This window comes from Pteronotus mesoamericanus, unplaced genomic scaffold (assembly GCF_021234165.1).
Source record: "Pteronotus mesoamericanus isolate MK-2021 breed Mesoamerican mustached bat unplaced genomic scaffold, CSHL_Meso_final contig_657, whole genome shotgun sequence".
NCBI lineage: Eukaryota > Metazoa > Chordata > Mammalia > Chiroptera > Mormoopidae > Pteronotus > Pteronotus mesoamericanus.
In genome coordinates this window covers 2018017-2044646 of record NW_026555229.1, presented here as the reverse complement: position 1 = coordinate 2044646, position 26630 = coordinate 2018017, and the positions used below count along the sequence as shown (strand labels likewise).

The 26630-nt window shown below is 42.4% G+C and overlaps 1 protein-coding gene across 1 annotated transcript; it reads right to left on the bottom strand.

The window, feature by feature from the left end:
• Window positions 1-1035: 1035 nt before the first annotated feature.
• On the bottom strand, window positions 1036-26477 carry PI4K2A (phosphatidylinositol 4-kinase type 2 alpha). The gene is made up of 9 exons (XM_054581315.1): window positions 26005-26477; window positions 20411-20611; window positions 16365-16496; window positions 15573-15726; window positions 10176-10237; window positions 8637-8736; window positions 7781-7914; window positions 7209-7268; window positions 1036-3466 (listed from the first exon to the last, which is right to left on the bottom strand). Exons 1-9 carry the CDS (start codon window positions 26437-26439, stop codon window positions 3305-3307), a joined length of 1440 nt encoding a protein of 479 aa, XP_054437290.1. The 5' UTR covers window positions 26440-26477; the 3' UTR covers window positions 1036-3304.
• Between the last annotated feature and the right edge of the window lie 153 nt (window positions 26478-26630).

Sequence of the window (26630 nt, the reverse complement as noted above, 5' to 3'; positions counted from 1 at the left end):
TTGGGCTCATTGCAGGTATGTGCCTGTTCCCAGGAAGAGGAACACAGGGCTGGCCTCCTTCACTCCCTGCCCCCCCACCATCCTGTAGAGGCCCCGTGCTGAAGCCTCCTTTTTCAGAGGCAGTCAGATGGGGAGATGGACGCATCTCTGCGATCAGTCCTGATCCACAGGAGAGGGTTCTTGGCCCCTGGCCAGCTCTAGAAGAAGGAAGGCTGTTACAGTCAGCCTTGCAGAGTGGGCGGTAAGCCAAGTCATAGGAATGGGCGCCAGCTCCTCAGCTGGGCTCCTTCATCCCCATGGGCCAACCATCCAGAAGTGGGTCAGCAGCTGGACCAGCCCTCCTTGCGCCTTCTGCATTATCCGAGGTTTCCATAGCCCAAAAACCCTTGAGAGGAGCCTCAGAAGCAGCACACCATGCACTCATTTGCCTTCAGCTCCCCTCTCACCGATCCTATCTGCTTGATTATCCATCACTTTATTATTATCATCATCACTATTTTGATTATCCATCACTTTAAAGGAGCCAGGGTTCAAAGTGCTCCAAGCACACGCAGAGCAGGGCTGCCCTCTCGAGGCCAAGGGAAGCCTGTCCATATTCCTTATTCCAAATCCTCGGGGCTAGATCATTTCAGAATTCACAATTTTTTCAGCCATTTGGAAGTAGTAAGTGTATAATCCATAGTATACTGTATAATCCACACTGTATGATCCATAGTAGGGGACTATCTCATAACAAAACATTAATTATTTCTGCAACAAATATTGACACTAAGGGATACGGTGATGGTTATAAATAGCTTCAGTGTAGGTTCAGCTCAGTTTTAGTGTCAAATAACTTATGCAAATATTTTTGGTTTTCAGAGCACTGGGACTTTGAAAATGAAGATCTGTATTTCCCCTTCTAGAGGAAAAGAGACCCAAGAGCCATGTCTCTGCAAGGCACGGAAATGCAAGTTTCTGTCCTTGAAATTACATTCTACCTTGTCTTCCTTCCACCAAAAAAAAAAAAAAAAAAAAGACAAGACAATAGAGGTCAGAATTGGACTTGTTATTCTTACATTTGCATTGATTTAAATACATTACATACAATTTCTACAGTGCATTAGAACAATACAGAGGCAGCAGGACTCTCACAGCCCAGCCTCTACTCCCTGACACTGGAGGACAGGGCCTATGGCTGGCAGAGAGCTGGGCCATTCCTTGAGTGCCACCCAGAAGCACTCAGGGTTCCTGGCTCTACCCAAGTCCACATTCAAGGCAACCTGAGTACAGGCTCCAAGGAGAACAGACAGAGGCCAGGAAAGGATCCCCCCACCACCGCCACTCTCTTGCCTGCCAGGACTGGGACCAGTCCCCTTACACTGGACCCAGTTTCCTTCTCACAGAGCTGGTCTGGACGAGGGCAATGTGCAGCTCTGATTGGCTGGGGGCAGCCGCCAGGCTCTTTAGACTCCTCAGGCTCCCCTGACATCGAGGCAGGGAGCTTTACCACGTTTATACCAAGATGTCTGTGGAGAGCTAAACACACCTGGGCCCCCTACTGGCCCCTGGGAGGCCTGCGCTGCTCCTGCGGTCTGAGAGCACATTCTCACAAACATGGTCCCCAAGGCTAGTGTCCAGGTCGGCTGACGGATTGTCAGGGCTGGGGCCAGCAGGGGAGTTGCGCCTTCATCCACAGGGCACGCACATCCAGCTTTTAGAGACTCTTCCTGTCAGCTGGATGGAAGCCCGGGGGGAGCTGGCTCCTAGGAGCTGGAATAGAAGGGGCAGCCTGGCCAGCTGACAAGGAGGCTGCACATCACTGCTTTGCCGCCTGGATGGTGGGAGCTGGGCAAGCAGAGGGCACACAGCCACCGTCCGCGCTCCCATTCTTTGGTTGTTTTTCAAACCTTCAAGCTAGTTTCTTTCCAAGCCTGATTTACCAATCCGCAGGGGTCCAGCAACAAAGTGTGCAGCAGCATCGGGCTGTCCCGGAGCCACAGATGGCATCCTCTTTGCTCCCTCTCGAGGCCCCCCTTTGCTTTGGTGTAGAAAGGGTCTGGACAGCTGGCGAGGGGATAGCTGAGGACAAGATACATGGAAGCAGGAAGCACACTGAGCTGGACAGGCATTGGGGAACAGTTTGAAGGCCTCTCTCCTTTGGGCCCCACCATTCTCAAGAAACCATAGAAAAATTGGCCTGGAACAAAAAAAGTCAGGGAGCAAAAGGCAGCTACCAATCAGGAGGCAGAACACAAGTCCTGTTACCCCCACCAAGCAGCAGTGGTAGCGTAAAAAGAAGTCCAAGGACCTAATATCCTGTCCTCTTATGAGCTGAGGCCCACTCCAGAACTCAACTGAACCCCTAAGTCAAAGAGTTGAGAAAAGAAACATCTAAAATAACAAACAAATTAAAGGACTGGGAGGAGTCTATCATTTGTGGGTAGGGCCAGGGACTCAGGGAGCAGGGCTGGGGTAAGTTTGCCCATAGACCTATTACAGCTCCCAGCACACATTCAGCCTACATGAATCACTTGTACATGCTGGGGAGTCCACATCCTCCCTCCTGCCTCTGCTTGAGAGACAGGCAAACTGTAGGCCTGCACTAGAGCAGTTGGCTCCCTAGCAGAGCACAGAGCAGAGCTGATCAATAGGATCATACACAGAGCTACTAGGAGATCTAGAGCAAAAGTACTTCTGCCATGGGAATCACATTTGAAGGTTTTTAGTCAGCCTACTGCGCTGGTGGGAGGAGAAGACTTGGCGAAATCTCAAAAGATAACTGTGGCTTCTGCCTGCCCCAACACTGCGGGTTACCCAGCTGCCTTGGTCCCCGGGAGTAAGGAACTGCGAGGCACCTGAATATCTGGGTTCATGCTAATCTAGGTCTGGATTTGAGGTTTCTGACAATGAAAGGATGTGGGATTCTGCCTGGGTTTTGCTAATAATTTAAATATGTTTTTGTTGTTTGTTTCTGATGCAGAATATAATGAGGAATTGCAACAGATCAAGATGTCAGGGAGGAAAGGGAATTTCCCAGCCTGCCCGCAGGAGTTGCTGGAAGACAGATGCTCCCTCCCGGGCACCTGGACTCCTTGCATTAGCTTCAGTCCTTCCCGGCACCCAGGAGGGCCCACCAGCACTCACTGCCCCTCTCTCTGCGCTTCTCCCTGTGCATGGGAAAGCCCTGAGGGGGTGGTGAGCAGCAGGGGAGGGCTCTTAAGGGCGCTTCTCTCTATCGGCTTCTCTGGCTTTTCTTGCAACCTGCTCCCCAGGCTTCCTCCCAGCCCAAGCCTCGCACAACACGCCCCTGTCTTCTCATGGGCTACCACCACGAAAAGAAGGGCTTCCGACTCTGAAAGCTCTGTGTGTAGGACTCGCTAGCAGACCGTTGGTGGGAACGGGCCGTCTCAACAATCACAGGTGGCATCTGGACCAGGTGCAGGGGACTCTTGTTGTCTTTCAAGGCCTGAGTCAGATTTAGGATCTGCAGTGGGAAAATGAGATAAATTAAGGAAAGGCCTAGTGATCCAGGTCTGCCTCTAAAGCAAGAATGGTAGATGGAGTGCTCCTAGAAATCAATTATAAAACAAAAACAAAAACAAAAACACAGCCCTAGCTGGTGTGGCTCAGTGGATTGAGAGCCGGCCTGTGAACCCAATGGTCTCCGGTTCGATTCCCAGTCAGGGCACATGTCTGGGTTGTGAGCCAGGTGCCCAGTAGAGGGCGCACAAGAGGCAACCACGCATTGATGTTTCCCTCCCTCCTTTCTCCTCTCTCTAAAAATAAATAAATAAAAATTGTTTTAAGAAATGAAAAAGAAAATAAAAATAAAAATTATAAAAAATATCTCCGATATTTTGTCCTTCCAGTTCATAAAGATACAGAAGCTGGTAACTCAGAGTTTGGGAAAGTTCAGAGACATGGCTATAAACTGGATGGCAGGACAGTCTTTCAGAAAGGCCAGTGAACAATAAAGACTTAACCATGAACAGGCCCTCTGACTCAGCAATTCCATTTTTAGAACTAAGATATAATTAATTGTTAATAACAGTTTTAACCAATACAATGTGGTATTGTTTATAAAGTGAAAATGATATAAATGCCCAAGAGTATGGGATCGGTTAATTTAAGGGATAAGAAACAAACAAAAAAAAATATTTGCCCTGGCTGGAGTGGCTCGGTGGCTTGAGCACCAGCCGGCCTGTGAACCAATGGGTCGCTGTTTGGATTCCCAGGCAGGGCACATGCCTGGGTGGCAGGCCAGGTCACTAGCACGGGGCGCTCAAGAGGCAACCATACACTGATAGTTCCTTCTCTCCTTTCCCCTCTCTAAAAATGAATAAATCTTTTTTTTAAAGATATTTTATTGGCATGGAAAGCTGATCACAATGTTATTAGAGTCAAAAAAAGAGATAAGGAATCAGTATTATAATGTGACTCCACTTTTATTTTCTAAACTTATACCTACCTATCTACAGAGATAAAAAGTCTAGAAGTTGGCAGTGATTATATGTGGGTCAAGGAATTACAGGTGATTTTTGTTTATGACTGTTTATTCTTATTTTGATTTTCATCTAAAGATCATGTATCTTAAAAAGCCAGTATTTTGGCTGGATTCTCCTTCTAATGATGTCCATTATCTTTTTATTTAAATAGAATTTATACTTTGGAATAATTTTAGATCAACAGAAAACTTGCAAAGATGGTGCAAAAAGTTCCTGTATATGATTTTACATTTTCTCCTTACACTAACATCTTACATAACCATGGTATATTTAGCAAAACTAGGAAATTAAAGTTGGAACGTTACTATTAACCAATTAATTACTATTAACTAAGTCCAGACTTAATTCAGATTTCATTAGCTTTTCTAGTACTATGCTTTTTCTGTTCCAGGATCACATACAGGATACCACATTGCAGTTAGTTACCTTCAATTTTTGTCTTTATTTTAGAACTATTTCAGATATGCACCCATGAGGACACATTTCCTCTCCCTTGCCAAAATTAGAATCACCACCATTTATGCTCTCTGGTAGGACAGTATGAAAGCTAAAGTTGTCCTATGACAGCCCTCTTTACACCACTAGATGTTGAAGATTTTCACATCCAGGCCACGGACACATGGGAGGGTAAGCTAGGCTGCCCCCTCCAATCACAGACACACAGCCCTCAAGGGTATTTACCCTTGGCTTACAAGTTGCTGCCCATAAAGAGGCAGAGAGATTCACCTGGAACAGAGGTCAGAAGTCACAAGTAGATCCTACCAATAATTCATTCCTTTTTCACTTTTGTTTTGGTACTTGATAGCATCCTAAACTGCTTCAAAGAGCCTTGAGCACAAGATCAGGTAGAGAACTCAAAGGAGCTTCAAATGGAACTGGAGTGGATTGTGCAAAAGATCACCCAACTTAAGAGACATAGGATTTTAAACCTGCCCTAGCTGGGTCTTCCTGTGTTTCCCTTGGTTCCTTGAGTTAGGAGTACCCTTCATGTATGCTAACATATTTAGGGTTAAATGTCAATTATGTACATAGCTTTCAAAAGATTTGGGGGGGGGGGAAATCTCTCTCTCCTCTCTCTATATAGATAAATTATATATATATACAGATAGATAGATATTATTCAGATAGGTAACATACAGATATGAGATAAAGCAAGTGTAGCTGTGGCTAACTAAGAATGGTGAATCTAGAAGAGGATCACATTATTGAGGCTTGAAATTTATAGCAGACATATAATTCTAGAGAACATGTCATTTAAAGAGGATTTCCAGCCCTGGCTGGTGTGGCTCAGTGGCTTGAGTGCCAACCTGAGAACCAAAGGGTTGCTGGTTCCATTCCCACTCCAGGGCACATGCCTGGGTTGCAGGCCAGGTCCCCAGTAGGGGGCACACCAGAGGCAACCAACCACATATTGATGTTTTTCTCCCTCTCTTCCTCCCTCCCTTCTCCTCTCTAAATAAATAAAATCTTTACTAAATAAATAAATAGGATTTCCCTCACATTCTGAATTCTTTATCTAACTCTTGGTTAGAAGCTTTTAGAGTGAGTAACCAACTACCACTCAAGTCACTTCTCTGGGGCTTTTTCACTCTTCCCTTTCGGTTCACTATGATTACGACTCACGTAGGTAGAAGGTTGTATCCTCCTTTCCGTGCGGTATGTCAGATTTCTTTAGGACAGAGGCTCATTTTGCTTCAATGTGTGATTCGTAGGCAAATAAAGATATGACTAATACATTGGCCCCCTACATGCTGGGAGGAGCCAGATGCTCACGGAACTTTATGGGGTTCAACATAGCTAACACACTTCAAGTATTTCAATATGCCGGGTACCATGTTTTAAATCCCTCATCTCATACTAACCCTGTGAGGTAGATGCTATTATTAATCCCATATTACAAATGAAGACAGTAAAAGAAGAAATTAATTAACTTGTTCAAGATCTCACAGCTAGTAAATGGCAGAGCCAGGACTTAAACCCAGGCACTCTGAGCGCAGTTTGTATCCTTAACCACTTCACTTGGCCATTCCAACTCTCTTTAAGAAGGCTTCAACACGGTAAGTCGAATGTCAGTGTCCTACAGAGTTTTTAAACAATTTTTCAAGCATATTCTTTACTGTACTTTGGAAGGTCAATAATGCCCTGGGTGTTTCCTTAGCTCTCTTTTTAGGTGAAATGGAAAGTGTAGAAATAATATGACATAATAACCAAGCCTGTATCTGAGTGCTTAGCATGTGCCAGGCAATGTTTTTACTAAATGTTTGATATGCATTATCTCATGTAATCCTCTGGCCAACTCTGCAAAGCATTACTACTGTCCCATTTTCTAAACGAGGAAACAGAGGCTCTTGTCCAAGGCCATAAAGCATGTAAGTGGTAAAGCAGTTTGACTCCAGAGACTAGCTCATAACCAGCAAGGTATATGGTCCACCTCAAGCAACTTGAGGACAAGGGACCACTAGGTAAATTTACCAATGAACTATCCAGCAAGTGGCATAGAAGTAAGCACACAGTTCAGTGCATCACCAACCAGCAGATACCATGGAAGAGGTGGGAGACAGGGGAAGGCTACCTTTCCTCTCATGTGTTAATGTAGAGTCACAAATACGTATGACATAGACTGAGAGTATAAAGTACAATCTTTACCCATTAACTCGAAAGGAGCCTACAACCCTCCCAGGGAGATCCCAGGGATGACACGAGGAGAGGTCCCAGGCTTACCTGTCCCCGCATGACAGCAATCTGCTTATGGAACTGTCCCCTGTCAAAACCAGGATCTTTCTGCAAAGGAAGGGCAGACAGGAGATGGAACCTGCATGAATCCCTCAGAAGAACCCATTTTCCTGCCCTAATTAGAAACTTCCTAATAAAGGAACCTACACAAGGCTTATGAGGCTCAGCAAAGCTAACTATCGCCCCAAGAATTCCATTTCACAGTTGGGGAAACAGAGAACAAGTGTATTGTCCTGAGTCTCATTATTAACTCTAAAGAACTCCAGGCTCTAGTGTGCCATTAGAAAATAAAAGCTCTGCGGATTCACTGCAGCCACATGTCACACAGGTTACACACCAGTGTGATTCATCAGAGCTGCCAACTTTCTTCAAACCAACCCAAACTAGATCCTGCGGTCCCCATGTGGGAATCTTGTTCTTCGCTGATTCAGAACAGAAGTCAAGAAAGGTGCCGGAAGAGTGTTAGCCATGCTCCCTTGGCTTATTTTAGGACCAATTAGAAAAACCTTTAAGAATTCATTCTTCTACACAGTTACAAGGCTAACATTTCCAGGGCTAACCTTGAAGAGTTCATACAGGTCCTCCTCCAAGTCCTTGACGAAGTTAGGGTCCGATATCTTTGGAAGAATCAGATCTTTGATCTCCTGAGAGAATGGAACTTTGGCCTGGGGCAACCAGGCCCAGTAAAAAGGATCTGAAAAGAGGGAAGGTCAAAAGCAAAGCTGGTACTGAAAAAAATCCCTGCCCATCTGTGTCCTTCACCTCTTCCTTGATAGACAACAGAAAAGTTACAAGAGCTGTGAACCTAAAGGTTACACAACAAGTGGACAAACTAGCATTCAAACCCAGGTCTGCCTAATCCCAGAACTCAAGCTCTTTCCCAGGTATTACATGACTTTTCGAGACACCAGCCTACCTACAAGGGTCAACCACCCTAGAAGGATTTGCCCCTGAGACATTGAGACACTCTTTCTGAAAAGACAAACTAGTGCTGCCAAGGCGCTAATGATCCCCTACCTGTATCTCTCCCCCTTTCTAAAAGGTTCTCAGTAATAATGGGAGGAGCTGGCTTCCAGGATGCCAACAAGGAAGACAGTACACTGTCAACAGTTTATTTTTAAACACGATTTTTTTTTAAAGATAGTCCTCAGAAAGGATAAGAAAAATGCAAAGCGGAGATGAGAAAACTTAACTTTATGCTTCTAATGGGAATGATATAAGGTAAGCATAATACTAGCTTACATTATGGAGTCGCTGCCATGTGGCAGCCACTGCACTAAAGTGTACAAGCTGCATTATTTCATTTCATTAATTCTTAAAACAGTTCTATGATACAGGTATTTTCATCTACTTTGCACAGCTGAGAAAAGAGACCTAGCAAGAGAAGAGCTAGACCAAAGTGGTCTTAAGACGTACATGCCCTCCAGGAGTCAGGATGCTTCAGGGGGAAAGCCAGCCCATTGTCAATGGCAGCCACCTTGATAACAGGTTCCTTCACCACCACCCAGTCTGAGTCCTAAAGAGCAAGGAAACACTAAATACTTAGGGTCCCATGTGCCTCAGGCCCTTTAAAGTAGTAGCAAATCATCCCCTCTCATCCTCCTCGGGGGTCAATCCTTACTCAACCTCTGAACTGGTTTCCACATTGTTACCTGAGCTTTAACACATTTATGGTACCTGACTTGGCTTGTTCAAGGTTCTCAGAGTCCCTTTCTCATCTTAGAAAAGGTGTACTTCTCAGGAGTTGCCACAGTAGTTGATAAGAAGGGAAATGACAATAACAAAAGATAACTATAATCCATTCCTGCTAGGGAAGGGCAATGAGACTCCTGAGGTTATGAAAAAAAAAAAAAAAATCTGTACCAGTTGATCAACATCCTTCTTTGTGGACCTTGACTCAGATGCCACTTCACTGGTTGATGACCACATTTTTCCAGTGAATAACAGAATCATGGAAGGTAACAGTTGGCTGCTCTTGCACAAGGGATGTTTCCCCCTTGTATCACTGATACATAAAAAGGAAAAGGACAAGAGCTGAAAAAAAGTGGGGCAGGCTACGTGTTGTGACTGTCCCTGCCAGACACTCTCGTGACTACGTACTTGGCTCCATGCTTTAGGTTTACCGGGGCCATGACAGTAACAGGGAACGTGGGTCTGAGACACCTGCATGAGAATCCCCTGTAGTCTGTCAAAGTACGGAATCCTGACTTGTACCCAACATAATGGGGGAAAAGGCTTGAAGAATTTATACTATTTTTAATATGTTCTTCAGGTAATTCTAATGCACAAAATTTGAGAATGATTATTAAAGAAAAAAGTGAAGATGTGTTAACTAATCTTGTTGTGGTACACATTTCACAATATATACAGGTATCAAATCATCATACACCATAAACTTACACAATGCTCTTTTATATCTCAGTAAAGCTTGATGGAAAAAAAAAAACAAAACATGAGGAATGAAAATCAATGCCTGTCCTTCTCCAGGTAGCCTTTCAAATAATTTTTTTCAATGGGCAGACTGAGCAGGGATAGAGAAGTGTGGTGAAGTACAGAAAGAACGAGTGAGTAAAAAAAGCTGCAGAAAGCAGCTTTCTCTAAACTGATGTTCTATGGAATTGTGGGCTGTTGTGAAAAAAGTGTTCCATGGTCAAAAAAGTTTAGAAATCACTGGGCCAATCAAAATTAAACAGGTTCGCTTACTGTACAACTTTTCAGACCTTTAGTATGCTACTGTGCAATGTGAATCTCTAAGAAAGGCATAAAGTATGTCCCAAACTTATTTGAACTTCTCTTTATTCTATTCCTATTAACATCATATAGTAGCATATTAAAAGAGAGGAAAACTCTACCAAATATTCACCTATCAATTTTAAACACATGTGCTATCGTAGTTCTTCTGAATGCATATACCCCACCTTACCCCCTTCTTCAAGGTATAGATGAATCCCTTACCCGAGAGCCAGAACTATCCATTGGATATTCATATTTAATCAGCCAGTTGTCATTGCCCCGATCTGTGAGCAGAAATACAAAAAATACAAAGTTAGGGGGGAAAAAAGAAAAAAAACAAACCCTGAAGTGAACTTTGTTTGCATGGTGGACTACGTATTTTGGGACACTTGGACCAGTCATTCTACTGAGGACAACTACAAAATATGGATAAAATATTTTTAAATCTCTTGAAGGTTTTAGAGATTTTAACAAGATCATTAAGAGTTAAAGTGTCAAGATCTGGGAGAAAGGAAATCCAGAGAGGGAGCCCAGCAACTGTGGCTTCTTTTCCCATAGAACACCTGCTGATTTCAGAAAAGGCTAAGAGGTGGGATGACTGGTTCATTATTCTGCTTATTTGTATATGCTCAAAAGTCTCCATAATTATTATTGACAACAGTATTGTCTTACAGTTTTATACATAAATATGCTTATATATGTATATATGTATGCACATATACATATATAATTAAAGTGCATAACATTAATAATATAAAAGTCTGGAGAAGGATAATTGGAACTAAGGGGTTCTAAGATCTTTGCATTATCTAAGAAAATAGTAAAGGTACCATTTAATATTAGATTTGGAAAATCAAGTATTCACATGGTAATCTTTAGGGTAACCACCAAAAGAAAAGACAAAGAGACAACAGGAAATGAAGAATACAATCTGAATTGAAGAACACAGCAGAAGGAATCAAAAGCAGACTAGATGAAGCTGAGGACCGAATCAGCAAGCTGGAGGGTAAGGTAGAAAAAAACTCCCAGAAAGAGCAAGAAAATGAAAAAAGACTCAAAAAGAATGAAGAGGCATTTAGGGAAATGCAGGACAACCTGAAACGTAATAATATCCATATAATAGGGATACCAGAAGGAGAAGAAGAGGTGCAAGGGATAGAGAACCTATTTGAAAAAGCAATGATGGAAAACTTCCCTAATGGGAGGAGAGAAAAAACATCACTCAAGTCCAGGAAGCACAGAGGGTCCCATTCAAGGGGAACCCAGTGAGTCCCACTCCAAGATACATCATCATTAAAATGGCAACTAGCAAAGACAAACAGAGAATCCTAAAGCAAGCAAGGGAGAAAGAGGTAGTAACATATAAGGGAGCCCCGATACAGCTAGCATCTGACTTCTCCACAGAAACACTGCAAACCAAAAGGGAATGGCATGAAATATTCCAAGTCATGAAAAGCAAAGGCCTGCAACCAAGACTGCTCTACCCAGCAAGGCTCTCAATTAAAATGGGAGGAGAAATAAGTTCCCCAGACAAAAGAAGGCTAAAAGAATACACCTCCACCAAACCAGCACTGCAAAATATGCTAAAGGGACTGCTTTAAGATGAAGAAAAAGTTTCTATGAATATCCAGTTCCTTTCAGTTGCCAATACTTGATATTACCAATATTTTTAATACTCATTAATCTGTGACAATGATGTTATTTTAATTGTTCCTTTACTATTTGTTGAAACTAAACCTGTTTTAGTATATTTCTTGCCTGTTTCTATTATTTTTTTTAAAAAGCTTTAAGTGACTTTTTGGTATTCTTTATCCATTTTCCCTAAGGAAAAAAAAGCTATTAACCATGTTTTAGATGTGTTGCAAATACTTTTCTATTCTATTCCTTGTCCTTTAACTTTTTTATATGTATATTACTATATAGTTAAATGTTTAATATAGTCATATTGTCAATATTTATAGCTTCTGGGGTTGAATATTTTATACTTCAGGTCATGAAAAATATTAGTTCTATTTTCTTCTGAAATTCCTTAGATTCTACAAGCTGATTTTTAACTCACCTGAATATTTCTTATATAATGTGTGAAAGAGGGCTCTATATTTGTTTTATTTCAAATAATTATGGTCCATGCACCTTATTTGTTGAATAAGCCTCCATTGATTTGAAATATCAATTTAATCATATATTATATTGTTAGACAGATATAAAAATATAATTTTATCCATTGATTTGAAATATCAATTTAATCATATATTATATTGTTAGATATAAAAATATAATAATTTAAAATAAAGAAAGGAGAAGGGAAAAATGATAGAAAAAAAGGGCAGAAAAAGAAAATGGGCAGAAAACAGAGAAAACAAGATGGCAGATGAAAATCTAATCATATCTATACAGACATTATAGATAAATGAACTAAGTGCTCTAAAATCAAAATATAACAGCTGTTTCACTGGATAAATAAAATTGACAAGCTATAAAGACTAAGGGGAAAAAAGAAGACTCAAATTACTAAAATCAGAAATTAAAGTGGGGACATTACTACAAAAAACAAATAAACAAATGACGAGAGTACTGTGAGCACTTTATACCGACAAATGGGAAAACCCAGATAAAATGAACAAATACCTAGAAACACAAAAACTACCGAGCACAAACCATGAAAAAACAGAAAATCTGAGTGGGCCTATAACTACTAAGGAAATTGAATCAGTAATCAAAAATCTCTCAACAAATAATAACCCTGGACCTTATGGCTTCATTGGTGAATTCTACCAAACATTTAAAGAACTAACACCAATCCTCCTCAAACTTCTCCAAAAAACTGAAGAGAGAACGCTTTATAATTCATTCTGAGGCAGCATTATTTTGATACAAAAGTCAGACAAAGACACAAAGGGAAAACTACAGACCACTACCTCTTATGAATATTGATGCAAAAATCCTCAACAAAATACCAGCAAACTAAATGGAGCAGCATATTGCAAGGACTATACACCATGACCAATATTTATTACTGGAATGTAAGAATGTTTCAACTTAGGAAAATACATCAGTGTAAAACATCCCATTGGCAGACTGATGATCTCAAAAAGCATTTGACAAAATTCAACATCCATTGATGATAAAAACGCTCAACAAACCAGAAACAGAAGGAAACTCCTACCACATAACAAAAGTTATATACAAAAAACCCATAGCAAACATTATACTCAATGGTTAAAAGACCAAAAGCTTTCCATCTAAGATTTAGAACAAGACATGCATGCTCATTTACACAATTTCCATTCAACATACTACTGGAAGACCAGAGCAATTATGCAAGAAAGAGAAATAAAAGTCATCTAGTAAGAAAGGAACAGGTAAAATGAACTCTGTTTACAGATGATATAATCGTGCATGTTGAAAACCCTAAAGATTCACACAAAAACTGTTAGAATTAATCGATAAATTCATCAAAGCATCAGAATACAAAGTCAACACACAGCAACCAGAAATATACTAACACTGAACAAGCTAAAAAAAAAATTAAGAAAACTATTCCATTTATAATGGGATCAAGAAGAATGAAATACTTAGGAATTAGCCAAGGAGGTTAAAGCCCTATACAATGAAAACTACAAAACACTGCTGAAAAAAATTAAAGACATAAATAAGTGGAAAGATATCGCATGTTAACAGACTGGAAGACAATATTGTTAAGATGTTAATAATACCTGAAGCAATCTATAGACTGAGTGCAATTCTATCAAAACCGTAACAATTTTGTTTGCAGAAACAGAAAAACCCACCCCTAAAATGATTATGGAATCTCGAGAGACTCTGAATAACAAAAACAGTCCAGAAAAAGAACAAAGGTAGAGGACTCATACTTCCTGATTTCCAAACAGTATAGTAATGAACACACTGTAAAGACATACAGACCAATGAATAGAATAGAGTCCAGAAATAAACCTTTACATATACATGATCAAATATCTTTGACAAGGGTTGCAAGGCCATTCAATGGGGGAAAAAAGTCATTCCAACAAAGGTGTTGGGAAAACTGGATATCCATATGCAAAAGAATGAGGTTGGACCCTTCCTAACACTGCATACAAAAGTAACTCAAAATGGATCCATGGCCTTTTAAATCTTAGAACTAAAATTATAAGATTCTTAAAAGAAAACATAGGGCAAAAGCTTTATGACATTGGAATGGGCAATGATTTCTTAGATATAATACCAAAGGCACAGGCAACAAAAGAAAAAGAAGAGAAAGAGAAGAGAGAGGAGAGAGAGAGGAGAGGGGGAGGGGGGAGAGGAAAATTGTTCCACAAAGTGAAAAGTTGCCAGTTAGATTCCCAGTCAGGGCACATGCCTGGGTTGCAGGCCTGGTTCCAGGTTGGGGCACGTGCAGGAGGCAACCAATCTATGTATCTCTCACACATCAATGTTTCTCTCCCTCTCTTTGTCCCTTCCTCCCCATCTCTCATAAACTGGACTTCATGAAAATAAAATAATATAATCACATCAAAGGACACTATCAAAAGAGCAAAAAAGCAACCCAGAGAACAGAAGTATTTGCAAATTGATGCATGTATCTACAAAGAACTCCTACAACTCAACAACAATAAAACAACCTGATTTGAAGATGAACAAAGAACATGAAAAGACACTTCTCCAAAGAAGATAATAAATGGCCAAAAAGCACCTGAAGAGATGTTCAACATAACTAAACATTAGGGAAATGCAAACCAAAATTACAATGAGATACCACTTCACACCCATTAGGATGGCTACTATCAAAAAAACAAGAAAATAACAAGTGGTGACGAGGATATGGAGAAACGGGAACTCTTCCACAGTGCTGATGGGAATGTAAAATGGTCCAGGGGAAAACAGTGTGGCAGTTCCTCAAAAATTAAAGAGATAATTACCACATGATCCAGTAATTCTACTTCCTGGTATACACTCAAAAGAATTGAAAGCGAAGTCTCAAAGAGTTATTTGTACAACCATGTTAACAGCAGCATTAGTCATAATAGCTAAAATGTGGAAGCAATCCAAGTGTCCACCAGAGATGAACAGAGAAGCAAAATGTGGGACATACATACAATGGACTATTATTCAGCCTTAAAAAGGAAAGAAATTTTGACATCTGCTACAACATATGAACCATAAGGACACTGTACTAAATGAAATAAGCCAGTCACAAAATGACAAATACTGCAAGACTCCTCTTACATGAGGTACTTAAAGACAAAACTGTCCTATGACAGGTCTTGCTGCTGTAAGAATGACTAGGGACCAAGGATAAGAGTACTCTTAGTACTCTTACATTGCTTTGAAAGGCCAAATGTCCTCTGTCTGGGATCAGGAAAGAGGTTAAGATAAAAGGCAAATATGGCTCCAGGCCTCACCACCTCTGATAAATGCACATAATGCACCTGGGCAAAGCTTGTCTTGGAAAAGTATGATCTGAGACCCTCCCCAAACATGCATAACCTTTTTGACTTGATAAAATTCATCAAGTTTTTATCAAGACCCTCTGACGCCAAGCCCTGCAAGGCTCCAGGCCTCCCACTGTGCCTCTATGGTCTGCATGGCACAGGTAGAGAACTACCCACAGCTACTCACCAGTGTTGCGGATGATGTAATCCAGCACCACCAACCGTTCAAACTGCAGCAGTAGCTGCCGGTTAGTGTTCTCAGGGAGAGGTTCTGCCTCAAATCGCCGTAGCCAGTAATCTGCATCTTTGTAGCCTTCAACAAAGAGCTGGAATGAACCAACCTGCAACCAAGATAAAGGAAGAAAATTATTTTCCTACAGCCCAAGTTCAAAGATCCCAAGAGTAAGACAGGGACCCACTAAGGCCTTGTGGATTTTATACCAGAGTAGGAAAACATTTTCAAGACAGTTACTTCATCTCCCTTGCAAGGAGAAAAAGGTTGTGACGGTGATTGCCCATCCAAATGGTCAAGAAAAGTAAAATGAGAAAGTTAGGGTCTTAGGCCCTTGACAGAAATGAGGAAGAATAGTGCCTCACGGCAGGCTATTCACATGCCCATCTGCCAGTCCACAGACACCTTGCTCCGCCACTTGGATGACTAGGCCACTACAAATCATCACCTTTAATAAGACACATAAGCCCTGACCTGCATGGTTCAGTTGGTTGGGCATCGTTCCACAAAGCAAAAGGCAGCCAGTTCGATTCCCAGTCAGGGCACATGCCTGGGTTGCAGGCCTGGTTCCTGGTTGGGGCGTGTGCAGGAGGCAACCAATCAATGTATCTCTCACACATTGATGTCTCTCTCCCTCTCTTTGTCCCTCCCTTCCCCTTTCTCTAAAAATAAATAAATAAAATCTTTTTTTTAAAAAAGGTAACTTTTAAAAAATAAATAAATAAGTCATGTAAGTGTAGCCCATACCTTTGGCGGTAGCCCAATGCGGTTAAACCGCTGCCCAACTTTTGGCACTTTCTCTAGTGCAAGCCGCTTGCCCCTGGACTTCACTCGGTCAATGGCACTATAGTTGAAGGTCTCACTGGCCATGTGTACTACCTGCATACAGTGGAAAGAGGAGACACCCAGGTTAGAGTCAAGTTTAAGGAACCAGCCCACTCTGGCAGAGAATAGCCTGATGCTCACCAATACTGTTCCTCTTCCAGCACACACAGAAAGAATACATTTCTCAGTGTTCCTAGTAGCTAAAATAGAGTATATGACGAGTTTGGGTCAACAGAATGTTGACAAAGTGATAGATGTACATCGCTTTCAGGCGTGGCCTTAAAATCTCCCATGATCTGTATCATATTCCCCAATCTCTGCAGCTGGAAATGAAAGGCTGAGATGGCAGACCCACATCACAGAAGGATACTAGAGCCCTTGTCACTATGTGGAATGACAGGATCTAAGAAACCTGCCTAACTGACATGCATCTATGATGTGAGCAAGAAATAAAGTCCTATTATATGAAACCACTGTGACTCAGGGGTTGTTACAGGAGCTGACATGAATTACACCGATTAGTACAGCTACCTCCTGGGTTAGGAAAAGATGTCCTAATGCCTATTTTCTCTCCAAATAAAAACAAATTGCAATTTACTTTTATTTCCTTCTGAATTTTGTATGATGTACAATTATTCATGTCCAAAAAATAAACATTAAAGTTGGTTTTAATTTTTAGAGAACTGTCATTTGTATGAGTATTTATGCAGACTATATGTGGAATATTACACAAGAAACTAGTAATAGCAGCTGTCTCTGAGGAAGGCAACTGAGTGGCTGGAAGACAGGGGTGGGAGGGAGGCTGAATTACCCTTCTTTGCTTATTCTCCTGTGGCTTCTGATTTTAGCACTAGATGTATGCATTGCCTATTCAGAAAAATTTTTAATTAACTATCAACATTATACCTGATTGTCAAATTGTGATGACATCACTATGATCCATAATCCATATGTATACATATTATCACACTTATTATACTGCCTTGTGGTCATCCACATGTATATCTAACTTACCTCTTAAGACTAATGAAATTAAGGGAGGAAAAGAACACTTGATTCACATTAGCATTCCTAGTACCTAACACAGAAGCTGTCACAAGCTCAAAAATATTACGTGAAAGAATGAATGAGTTACAAGTTTCTTTCTCAGACAGCAACAAGTGGATTTTTACATGTAAATACGTGAAATCAAATTCATGAGAAAAATTCTTCTTTTCCTAAGCCTTGCAAAATTCATTATAAATAACTATTTTGCCCATGAACAACAGAGATAGAAAGGGGCAAAATCATTCCCTCCTCTCCTCCCTCCTTCAACATGTCCATCCAGTGTTAAAGGAGCACCTAAAATGTATGTGCAAGGTATTGTAGGATGGCACTCTTGGTCTTATAAATCAGGAAACTTAAGCACAGGAATAAAAGGGAAAAAAGGCTTTCCTTAAGACTATCCTACCAGTTTCTATGGGGAAACTCTGGCTCTTGTAGGCCATAAACCACCCTTCCCACATCAGACTTACTTGTGATCACTCTTTGTAACAGCCCCCTTTGTCCCTGTGACTAATGAAACGATAATAACCTGAAACCTTGCAGGAACAGAGAGCAGAGACAGCTCCTGAATGAGAATTACAGCCTTACTATTAGAGGCTCCATTGCAGCGTTAGCCCCATTTCCTTAGTGACAGATGCTCTAATCAACTGGATTGAATCCGATCGCAGGGTCGGGAGGCAGGGAGGGAAGAGGTTTCCTCTGACTACCTCCAGCTGTAGTATGTTAGCAAAGTTCTGTTTCAACTTCATCTCGGAAAAGACAAGTATTTGTTGTTGCTGACTTTTTGATGCAAAAGGCCTCACTAAGGTTCTCTAATAGGGAAAGAAGAAGGCCAGAGATGGGGAAGAAAGGGACTGTGTGTGGGGTGGTGACACTGATGATTAGAATAGTCATAAAAGTATCACAGGCTAAGATGTATGGCGTGTTCACACTGGGCCAGGCACGGGCCTATGTGTTTTACATGGATTATCTTGTGTAGTTTTAACACCTACCTTATAAAGTAGGAACTATTTATACCCCTGTTTTTATAGTGAGGAAACTGAGCGGGGATTGGGGCGGAGAGGGGGCTCTTAAGTGACTTGTCCAAGGGTTACCCGGTAAAAAACTTCAGAGCCAGAATTCAAACTTAAGCCCTCTGATTTTTAGGCACTGCTCTCCAGAAGTACGGGCAAAGCAGGCAGGCACGGGGGCCGCGGATGCTCTGCCATTTACCTAGTGAAAAAAGGAAATGAAAGAGTACAGAGGAAGAAGTATTTAAAAGAGTTTCTAGAGTTTAGGAGGGGCATAGAATTTCCAGTTAGACAGGAGATCATAGGAGCATTAATTATCATATAAGATGGTCAGTGTGTGCTATTTAACTATATGCACACAGAGAGGACTAAAGCATGAAGGGACAGAGTGAGCTGCGCAAGGCCAGGCAGCAAATTAGATGTTAAATGGGACCTATAAACCCAGAATTGCAATCAAACAGTCTCTCCTAGACCTGAAGTTGGGGGATATCTCTGGTATTGCTTCTCATAGTTTGATATTCATTCACTAATTCAGTTAGTCCTTACAGGATGCTTACTATGAGTATACTACTCTCCTAGGTGCTGAGAATGGGAGAAGGATATTTCAAGAAATGGTCCCTGACTTCTACAGACTTATAAACTAGCTGGCTTATTTTTTGGAGTTTGGTGGCAAAGGAGCTGACACAGTCCACAACAAGCACATTTTCTTCTAAAATATCTTGGGAAAACATAAAAACAGATTTGAAGGGAAGCTCCTGTCTACTGATCAGTCTCTTTGCATACAGGGTCAGCTAACTAAACCTGTGAAGAAAACTTCAAGCAGAAGTTTTAAATCTAGAAGCACCGTTCCTACAAGGTTAATGGATAGACTTCAACTGGTCTATGAACCATCTCATGAAATTATATGTAAAACAATAATTGCAAATATGTGTGTTCTGGTGATAAACAAGATCAATAGCTTTCCTCAGATTCTCCAAGAGAATTAAGACCCCGAGTTACAAACACACCTCTAGAGCTTTAGGGCCTCATATCGGAGTTCTACCTCGAGTTGCTAACTAGACCTCAGCCAGCCACACACTCAGTTGGTGATGACACGTCCTTAAATGGTCATATGCTGCCTAGCAGATTCCTTCCCCTCATAACCCCTGAAAAGCTTCACGGAACACCTTGTAGTTACAGTGGTTCTTAACCTGGACTCAATAAAATTTCCTGATATGATGTGCAATTAATTCTGTATTTAAGCATTTTTGGGGGGTAAAGGAGTATGATCCAGACCCTTCATTAGAACCTTAACTAAGTCTATACTACATATAATGTGTGCGCAAATCCATTCTAAGTGTAGATTTGCCTCCTGGGACACAATTTTGTTATGTTTAGACAAGTACCAGAATTTCATAGCATAAAGATGAGTGACAGTTCCATGTTAGTTCCATGTAGGGGTTCAGGCCAGATTTTTACTCTAATCCTCAGCCCATTCTAGTCCTCCTTGCATAAGTGCTTATGTAAATACTTAGCAGAAATCAATAAGTCCATTCTAGACTGTATCTAAATCCTGGAATGGCCAGGAAATCTAAGGGAGTGAGCTGCAGAAGTAGCTAGGTTTTAATCATCTTGGGATTATCTGGGATCCAGAGATGCAAAGGGAGCCCATATACATGCAACAGAGGGTTGGTAACTTCCTAAAATTGTATGCAAAAGCTTTATGTTTATCCTTCTCAGGAGAGCTTTCATCAGACGATCACATCATAAGCCTAAACCTACCTCTCCACACCACGCCCCTGTAAAAAAGGTCTGAGAGCCCTAAGCTCAGGGCATAAAGAGGCCCTCACTGGACCTAATGGCCTCATTAACATGTAGCAGGGCTCAGGCCCAGGAAAACTCTGGTCAGTAAGACCCCCTGGACAGGTCACTGACCTTTGTACGGGGTACAATGTTGAGTTCCAGTTTTTGGTCCACCAGGCTGGCCCCTGCCTCTGAGAGATAGCCCTGGTTGAGGACAAGGCAATCACGGCCAAAGCAGCAGGGACAGCACAGCTTCTGCAGCCACTTGGTCCACTTAGGATTAAGGTGCCCATATGGCTCTTCATTCTTGGGTTTGAAGACAGCGATGATCTTCTACATAGACAAAAGAAAAAGAGGATGTGAAAGGCAAGATGATTACAGTAGCTCCCGGACCAGATCAGCAGGTATAGAAAGAGGGCATGGGCAGACAACCTCTACTTACAGTCAAGACACTGGCCTGTCCTCAGTATATAAAGAGAACACACCAGTTCATGTATGCAGCTAAGAGATCGACTGATAGAAAGGGCTGCAGCCAAAGAAGGTGCCAAGTCTGGTACGTGTAGTACATCAAATTTTACACCATGAAACCCCAACTTCCAAGGCACATACATACACATTATTGCTCTGCATCAATTACATAAAGACTCAAAAAGTATTATGGAATGAGGATAAGAAAATTCCTTCATCGATGGTTGATTTCCTCTATCAGCCTTACTATCCCATCCCCTGAATGTTAATGAAGCCTTACAATAAAAAGTTTAGGAATGACAAAATAAGAAAGCAACAGAAAAGAAAATCACAGCAGAAAAAAGAATCTGTTACCTGGTTAGAATGGGGTTCTCTTAAGTCATTCTCATAGGCAAGGGACCAGGACATGAGGGGCCACAAAGATTAAATCCATCTTCTCTGGAAGACAGTAACTTAATCCTCAAAGGTCCACAGAAATACGGGATGCAGCTGCAACCTAGAAATTATGGTCCCCCCTCCTGAAGATTTCTTCCCCAGACCAGTCAGCTCTCTGAGGTTGTTTTTCATTTTTCTCATTCCCTGCAGTTCCCAAACTGGTCATTTCAAAATAAGAGAAGTAAATATGCTATTCAAGTGATTCATCTTCATATCATATGACTCTCCCTCTCCCCACAGCCCACTCAAGCTACTCTGGGTCATAAGACATTTTCCTGTGAGTTTCACTTCCTGAATGGCCGATCACAGCAGAAAACATATACCCACCTGTCTGCATTAAGTAAGTATTCATATTAGGAACTGGCGAGGCAAGCACATGTCTCCAACAACATTCAGTCAATCATGAGACCAGTTCCTTCCAGAAGCCCTTTCAGGATTTGAGAGGTCTAGAAAAAGAGCTCTCTTCTTCCCTCCAAAAGAATCAATTTAGTCTTAAAGGTAAACAAACTTACTTATCCACTTGGAAAGAGTCAAATACATATATTTATGTCATAAATCAGAATTGCATTCCTATTCAAAGTGGCTAGCAAGAGGCTTAAGTTAGCAGTCCTTCTCTCTGTCTGCTCCCCTGGAATCCTGGGCTCTCCCCTCAGACAAAGACTAAGAAGTCCACTGACTGCTGAAACTGGACAATGAGCCATAGGACAGTGTAAGGCATGTCCCAAAACCCAACAGTCAGTTCAATGGAAGTACCATGTGGAGTTCAGCAAGCTGGTCCCCAAAAGGGAAAACAAGACATTCCTACTATAGTGAGGCTGAACAATGCCAGGACTAAGGCTTAAATACTTCCACTGAAAGAAAGCAGAATTTGAAGGCCAAGAGCACAGGCAAGCATCATTTACAGAGTAACACTTCAAACTTCTCAGTTTCCTTCCACCATAAAGAGAATCAGAAAGCAATTCCTCAACTCTAAAAGCATTTGTAATAACTGTTATCTCAGAACAACAAGGGTTTTATTAAATAATAATGTCTAGACTAAACAAATGAGGGAATGGTAGGGTAGGAAGGATGGAAGGACATGACACAGAAGAGGGGACAAGTGTCTTTCAGGACTATATACAGGCCTCAGTCCATTTCAATTCTGTTAACATTTGCTCAGTACCTACCATGTTTTGCCATGTATAATGCGCTCCCATGTATAATACACACCCACGTCTTTGTGTGTATTATACACAGGATTAGTATACCTATGGCATGTAATCATTATATCTATGTATAATGCACATCCTTATCGTTCCCTCAAAACTTCCAGCAAAAAAGTGTCCATTATACACAGCAAAATATGGTAGTTTGTGTGAGCACTCTGCAGGTTTCCTAGACAGATATATAAAACCACTTTGGCCTAATTTCCAAAGCTAATGGTCACTTCACATAATCATCCATGTTACTGAATACTCAAGAATACTCTCCTTATTCATAGAAAACAAACTCTAAAACCACTCAAATTACAAAGACACCCGCCAGTATTTGGTTGAGAAAGAACATGACCACTGCCTAACTAGCAGATCAGTGTTTAGGAGCATGAACTCTGGAGCCAGTTCGCCTGGGCCTGTCTCCTGCCTCCCACTTACCAGCTCTGGAACCCTGGGCCAATTACTTACACTGCGTGCCTTGGTAGCCCCATCTATGGGGATAATAGTAGCACCTACTTCTGAGGGTATTATGAGAATTAAGCAAGTTATTACTTGTAAAGCATTTAAACCAGTACCTGGCATATAATAAGTGCTATCCGAGTATTCGTTAAGTAATATAAACCCATTTGGAGCAGGGCCAAAGATGACAAGACCAACTATAGTAAGTCTGTGGGCCACTGTAGTATTTAGAAGGTGGTCCTCTGCTCTAAACCGCATTTTCCTCAGTGGGAGCAGGATGTTTACATTAATAAGTTTTGTCAGGGCCTATGTGTTTCAACATCCTCTCTGAGAAGGCACAGTGGCCAGGGAATTACAGAGACTGGGATCCTGCGAACCACCATGGAACATCCCCCTAGTCTGTCATTCTCTGTGGCCTATATACTGAGGTAGTAGTACTTTACCTGCTAGGTAGAATTCAGAGATCATATTACTCTGATCTGTCAGAGCACCTGATCACTTCTCGGCTGATCTGACACACTTCCAACAGAGCTGTAACAGTGTCATGAGAGAAAAACAAAAGCCTTACTCCGGCTCCTGTACCTAGCAAAGTCAGTCAACAAGCTGAAATAAAAACCGCTCCCATTATAGGTGTCTTTCTGGTTCCCCAATTAAAAAAAATAAATAAAAGGATCTTGCTCACACTTAAACCTCAGGACACCTAGTTTTCTTTTAGAAGTGATGGTTCCCCTTTGAGCTTTCCATTTAACTAACTGTTTCCTTATTTCAGGTATTTGTAAAGACCTGTTACTCTCAAAGCTTTCCCCAACTCAGTCTATGTTAACTGGGTTGATAGCAGAATTGTGCTCTGGTTCTTGATGATAATTCAGGGACAACAACATCTGGGAGAATAACTAGATCATTCAATAAACCTAATTAAGAGCTACAAGTCACAGACCATCCTTGCCACTTAGCACTCCTATCAAAATAGCACATCACCCATTTAAAGAGTTCACACAAAAGAGATGCAGAGAAAACTTGACAGAGCTTTGACATCATCATTCTAGTAAGTAAAATAATAATATATTTTTCCACTACCAGAGGTGTCCAACCATTTGATGTCTCTGTGCCACACTGGAAGAAGAAGAGTTGTCTTGGGCCACACATTAAATACACTGGGACACAGAATCACACACACAAAAAAATCTCATAATGTTTTAAGGAAATTTATGTTTTGTGTTGGGCCGCATTCACAGCTATCCTGGTTGCACACCCCTGCACTAAACCATTGTGGCCCATCCGGCAGAGAAGACTTGATATTTTTTGACCCACTCTTACTCCAGTGACATCTCTGCAGTTCTCAAAAGAATAAACGTAGGCCACTCTGCCCTGACCCGTGTGGCTCAGTTGGTGGGTGTCATTCGCAAAGCGAAGGGTCAGGGGTTTGATTCCCACTTGGTACATGCCTCGGTTGAGGGTTCATACAAGAGGCAACCAATGGATGTTTCTCTCCCTCTCTTTCTCCCTTCCTTCTGCTTTCTCTAAAAAGAAATAAATAAAACCTTAAAAAAAAAAAAGAAAAAGGGCAGGCCACTCAAAGATCACCAGACATTCAAACTGCAAACCAGGAAAATCTATCAGATTGCCACTGCCTGCCCTCACTCCTGCTGCTTCAAGTTGGACATTTCTAAATCTCAGCTGGCTGCCTGCAGAACTCAGAAACTGGGATTGTAGTCTGTTCCAATCATTAGCCTTTGTTTTTCTTTTGTTTCCATAGAACTGTCTCTTATTAAGTAACTGACTGTGTAATAATAAGTCTAACTTTGAGAGCCCACCTGTGCACTGCCTCCTGAAATGAAACAACTTTAACTACACTGACCTATTCTCAAGATTAAGAGGCTGGTTCAACAAGATGATGCAATCTACCAACTCAACTTGTTGAGCTGTACTTCTTGAGGAAGTTTCAAAGGTGGGACTAAAGGGGAGCAGATTATGTGGATTGTTTGGAGCTGAAGGCAATCAAGACCTAGCAGATTCAGGAAAAACTTTTACTTCTCCCTTACCGCCTGAAAGAACTTAGATAGGGGGCCTGGGGGCCTGGCCCAGAAAAAGAGCTATTACCAGAGATTACTTTTTTTATCTGAAAGACTTAGTGAATGGCAAGTAAAAAACTGATTATCAAACATCTGCTCTTCTTAACTTCCCCCGGAATTGCCCTCCTCCCCTTTGAAGCCCCGGGCCACTATCCCTTAGCTGAGAATGGCATATAAACCTCAACTGCCTGACTGCCTTTGGACCTCATAAATTCATGGGGCTCCCATAACCTAGGGAAATCAAATTTGTTTTTCCTACGATAAAAAAGGAAAAAGGATAAAGGTCACCTCTCAGATGCCCTGATCACTCCATGCCCCATCCCATCCCCATCCCCCTTTAATCAAACGCAAGGGACAAGATAAAGGTCAGCAAGCACTCTGCCTTAGCTGAAAAACAAACTATCAATATGATAGTCTTGGGAGAGAAAGGAAAGTGAAAAGGCAGCTGACAGTCCCATGATTCTAAACTCCGTTCTAAGCTTGAGGAACCATAAGAAGAGATTTGAATAATTTCCCAAAAGAAACCCTAGATGAAAACTGGTGATTCCACCCACTCAATCACCATCGTCTGCCAATAAGAGACCTGGGAAAGTGGCAGGAGAAATCCCCACAGCACAGAAGGCTGGAACTGTACCCTCAAGAGTCCCTGATGTGTTACACGTCCTCCTCAATTAACAGCGACAACACTGGTTCCAAAAAGAAAGACTGTAGTTCTTTCTCAAGCTCAAGTCTGTAGTTTAAAGCTACGGAATCTACTAGAAAGCATCTCCCCATAGTCTCTGTTCAGAAGCAGGTTGCCTCACCAAACCGCTGGGCCTCTCATCTCTATCTGGTCAATTTCCTCTTTCAATTTTTCGCTCATTCCCCGCCCCCCCCAAACGGGTTCTGATTTATTCCTTTATTCCGCAGAGCCTCCCCATCTCCAGTCCTCCGTGGCACTCCAAAATCCTGGAAAGGAGGCTCCACACTGTAAAGTTTATGCCTTTTGCAGCTTTTCTTTCAGCCCCCCTTCTCCCTCTAGCTGAGCGAAGCCCCAAACTCCGACGGACAGGCCCACCCTCCCCAGAGTCGGCGGCCGCGATCCCTACCCCGCTCTCACCCCCTGAGGGTCCTTGACGAAGTAGCTGCCGCTGGAGCCTTGGTAGATGCGCTCAGGGAAGATGCAGCGCTCGATGGCCACCTCGGCCTGTCGCACCACCGCCTCAAACTCCGGGTCCTCGGGAAACTCATTCCGTTCGCGGGGAGCCTGAACGGCGTGCGCAGCTGCCGCGGCCTGGGCAGCCAAGGCTTGGACCTGAGCGGCCACGGTTTGGTTCTGGCCCTGGGCCGCCGCACCCCGGGCCCGATCCAACAGTGGCTGCCGCTCCCGGTCGTGGCCTGGCGAGCCCGGCGGAGAGGGGACCGGGCCGGCCGCCGCCGCCACTCTCACCGCGCCCCCCGGTACCTGCGGAAAGTGAGCGCCCGAGCCGGACGGAAAGGTGTAGTCCGGGGGTTGGCCCCGCTCCGGGGACACTAATGGGCTCGTCTCGTCCATTCCTTAGGCCGCCGGCTCCGGGACCCGGCGCGTTCCACACAGCTGAGGTCCGGGAGGGGACCAATCCGCAACACCCCCAACCCCCTCTTGGCCAACCAGGTCGCTGTGCCTCTTTGGCTCCGCCCCTACCTCCCCTGTTTACTTGGCGACGAGTAGGCACGACCCCTCGCGCGCCTACGGTAGCCAATCAG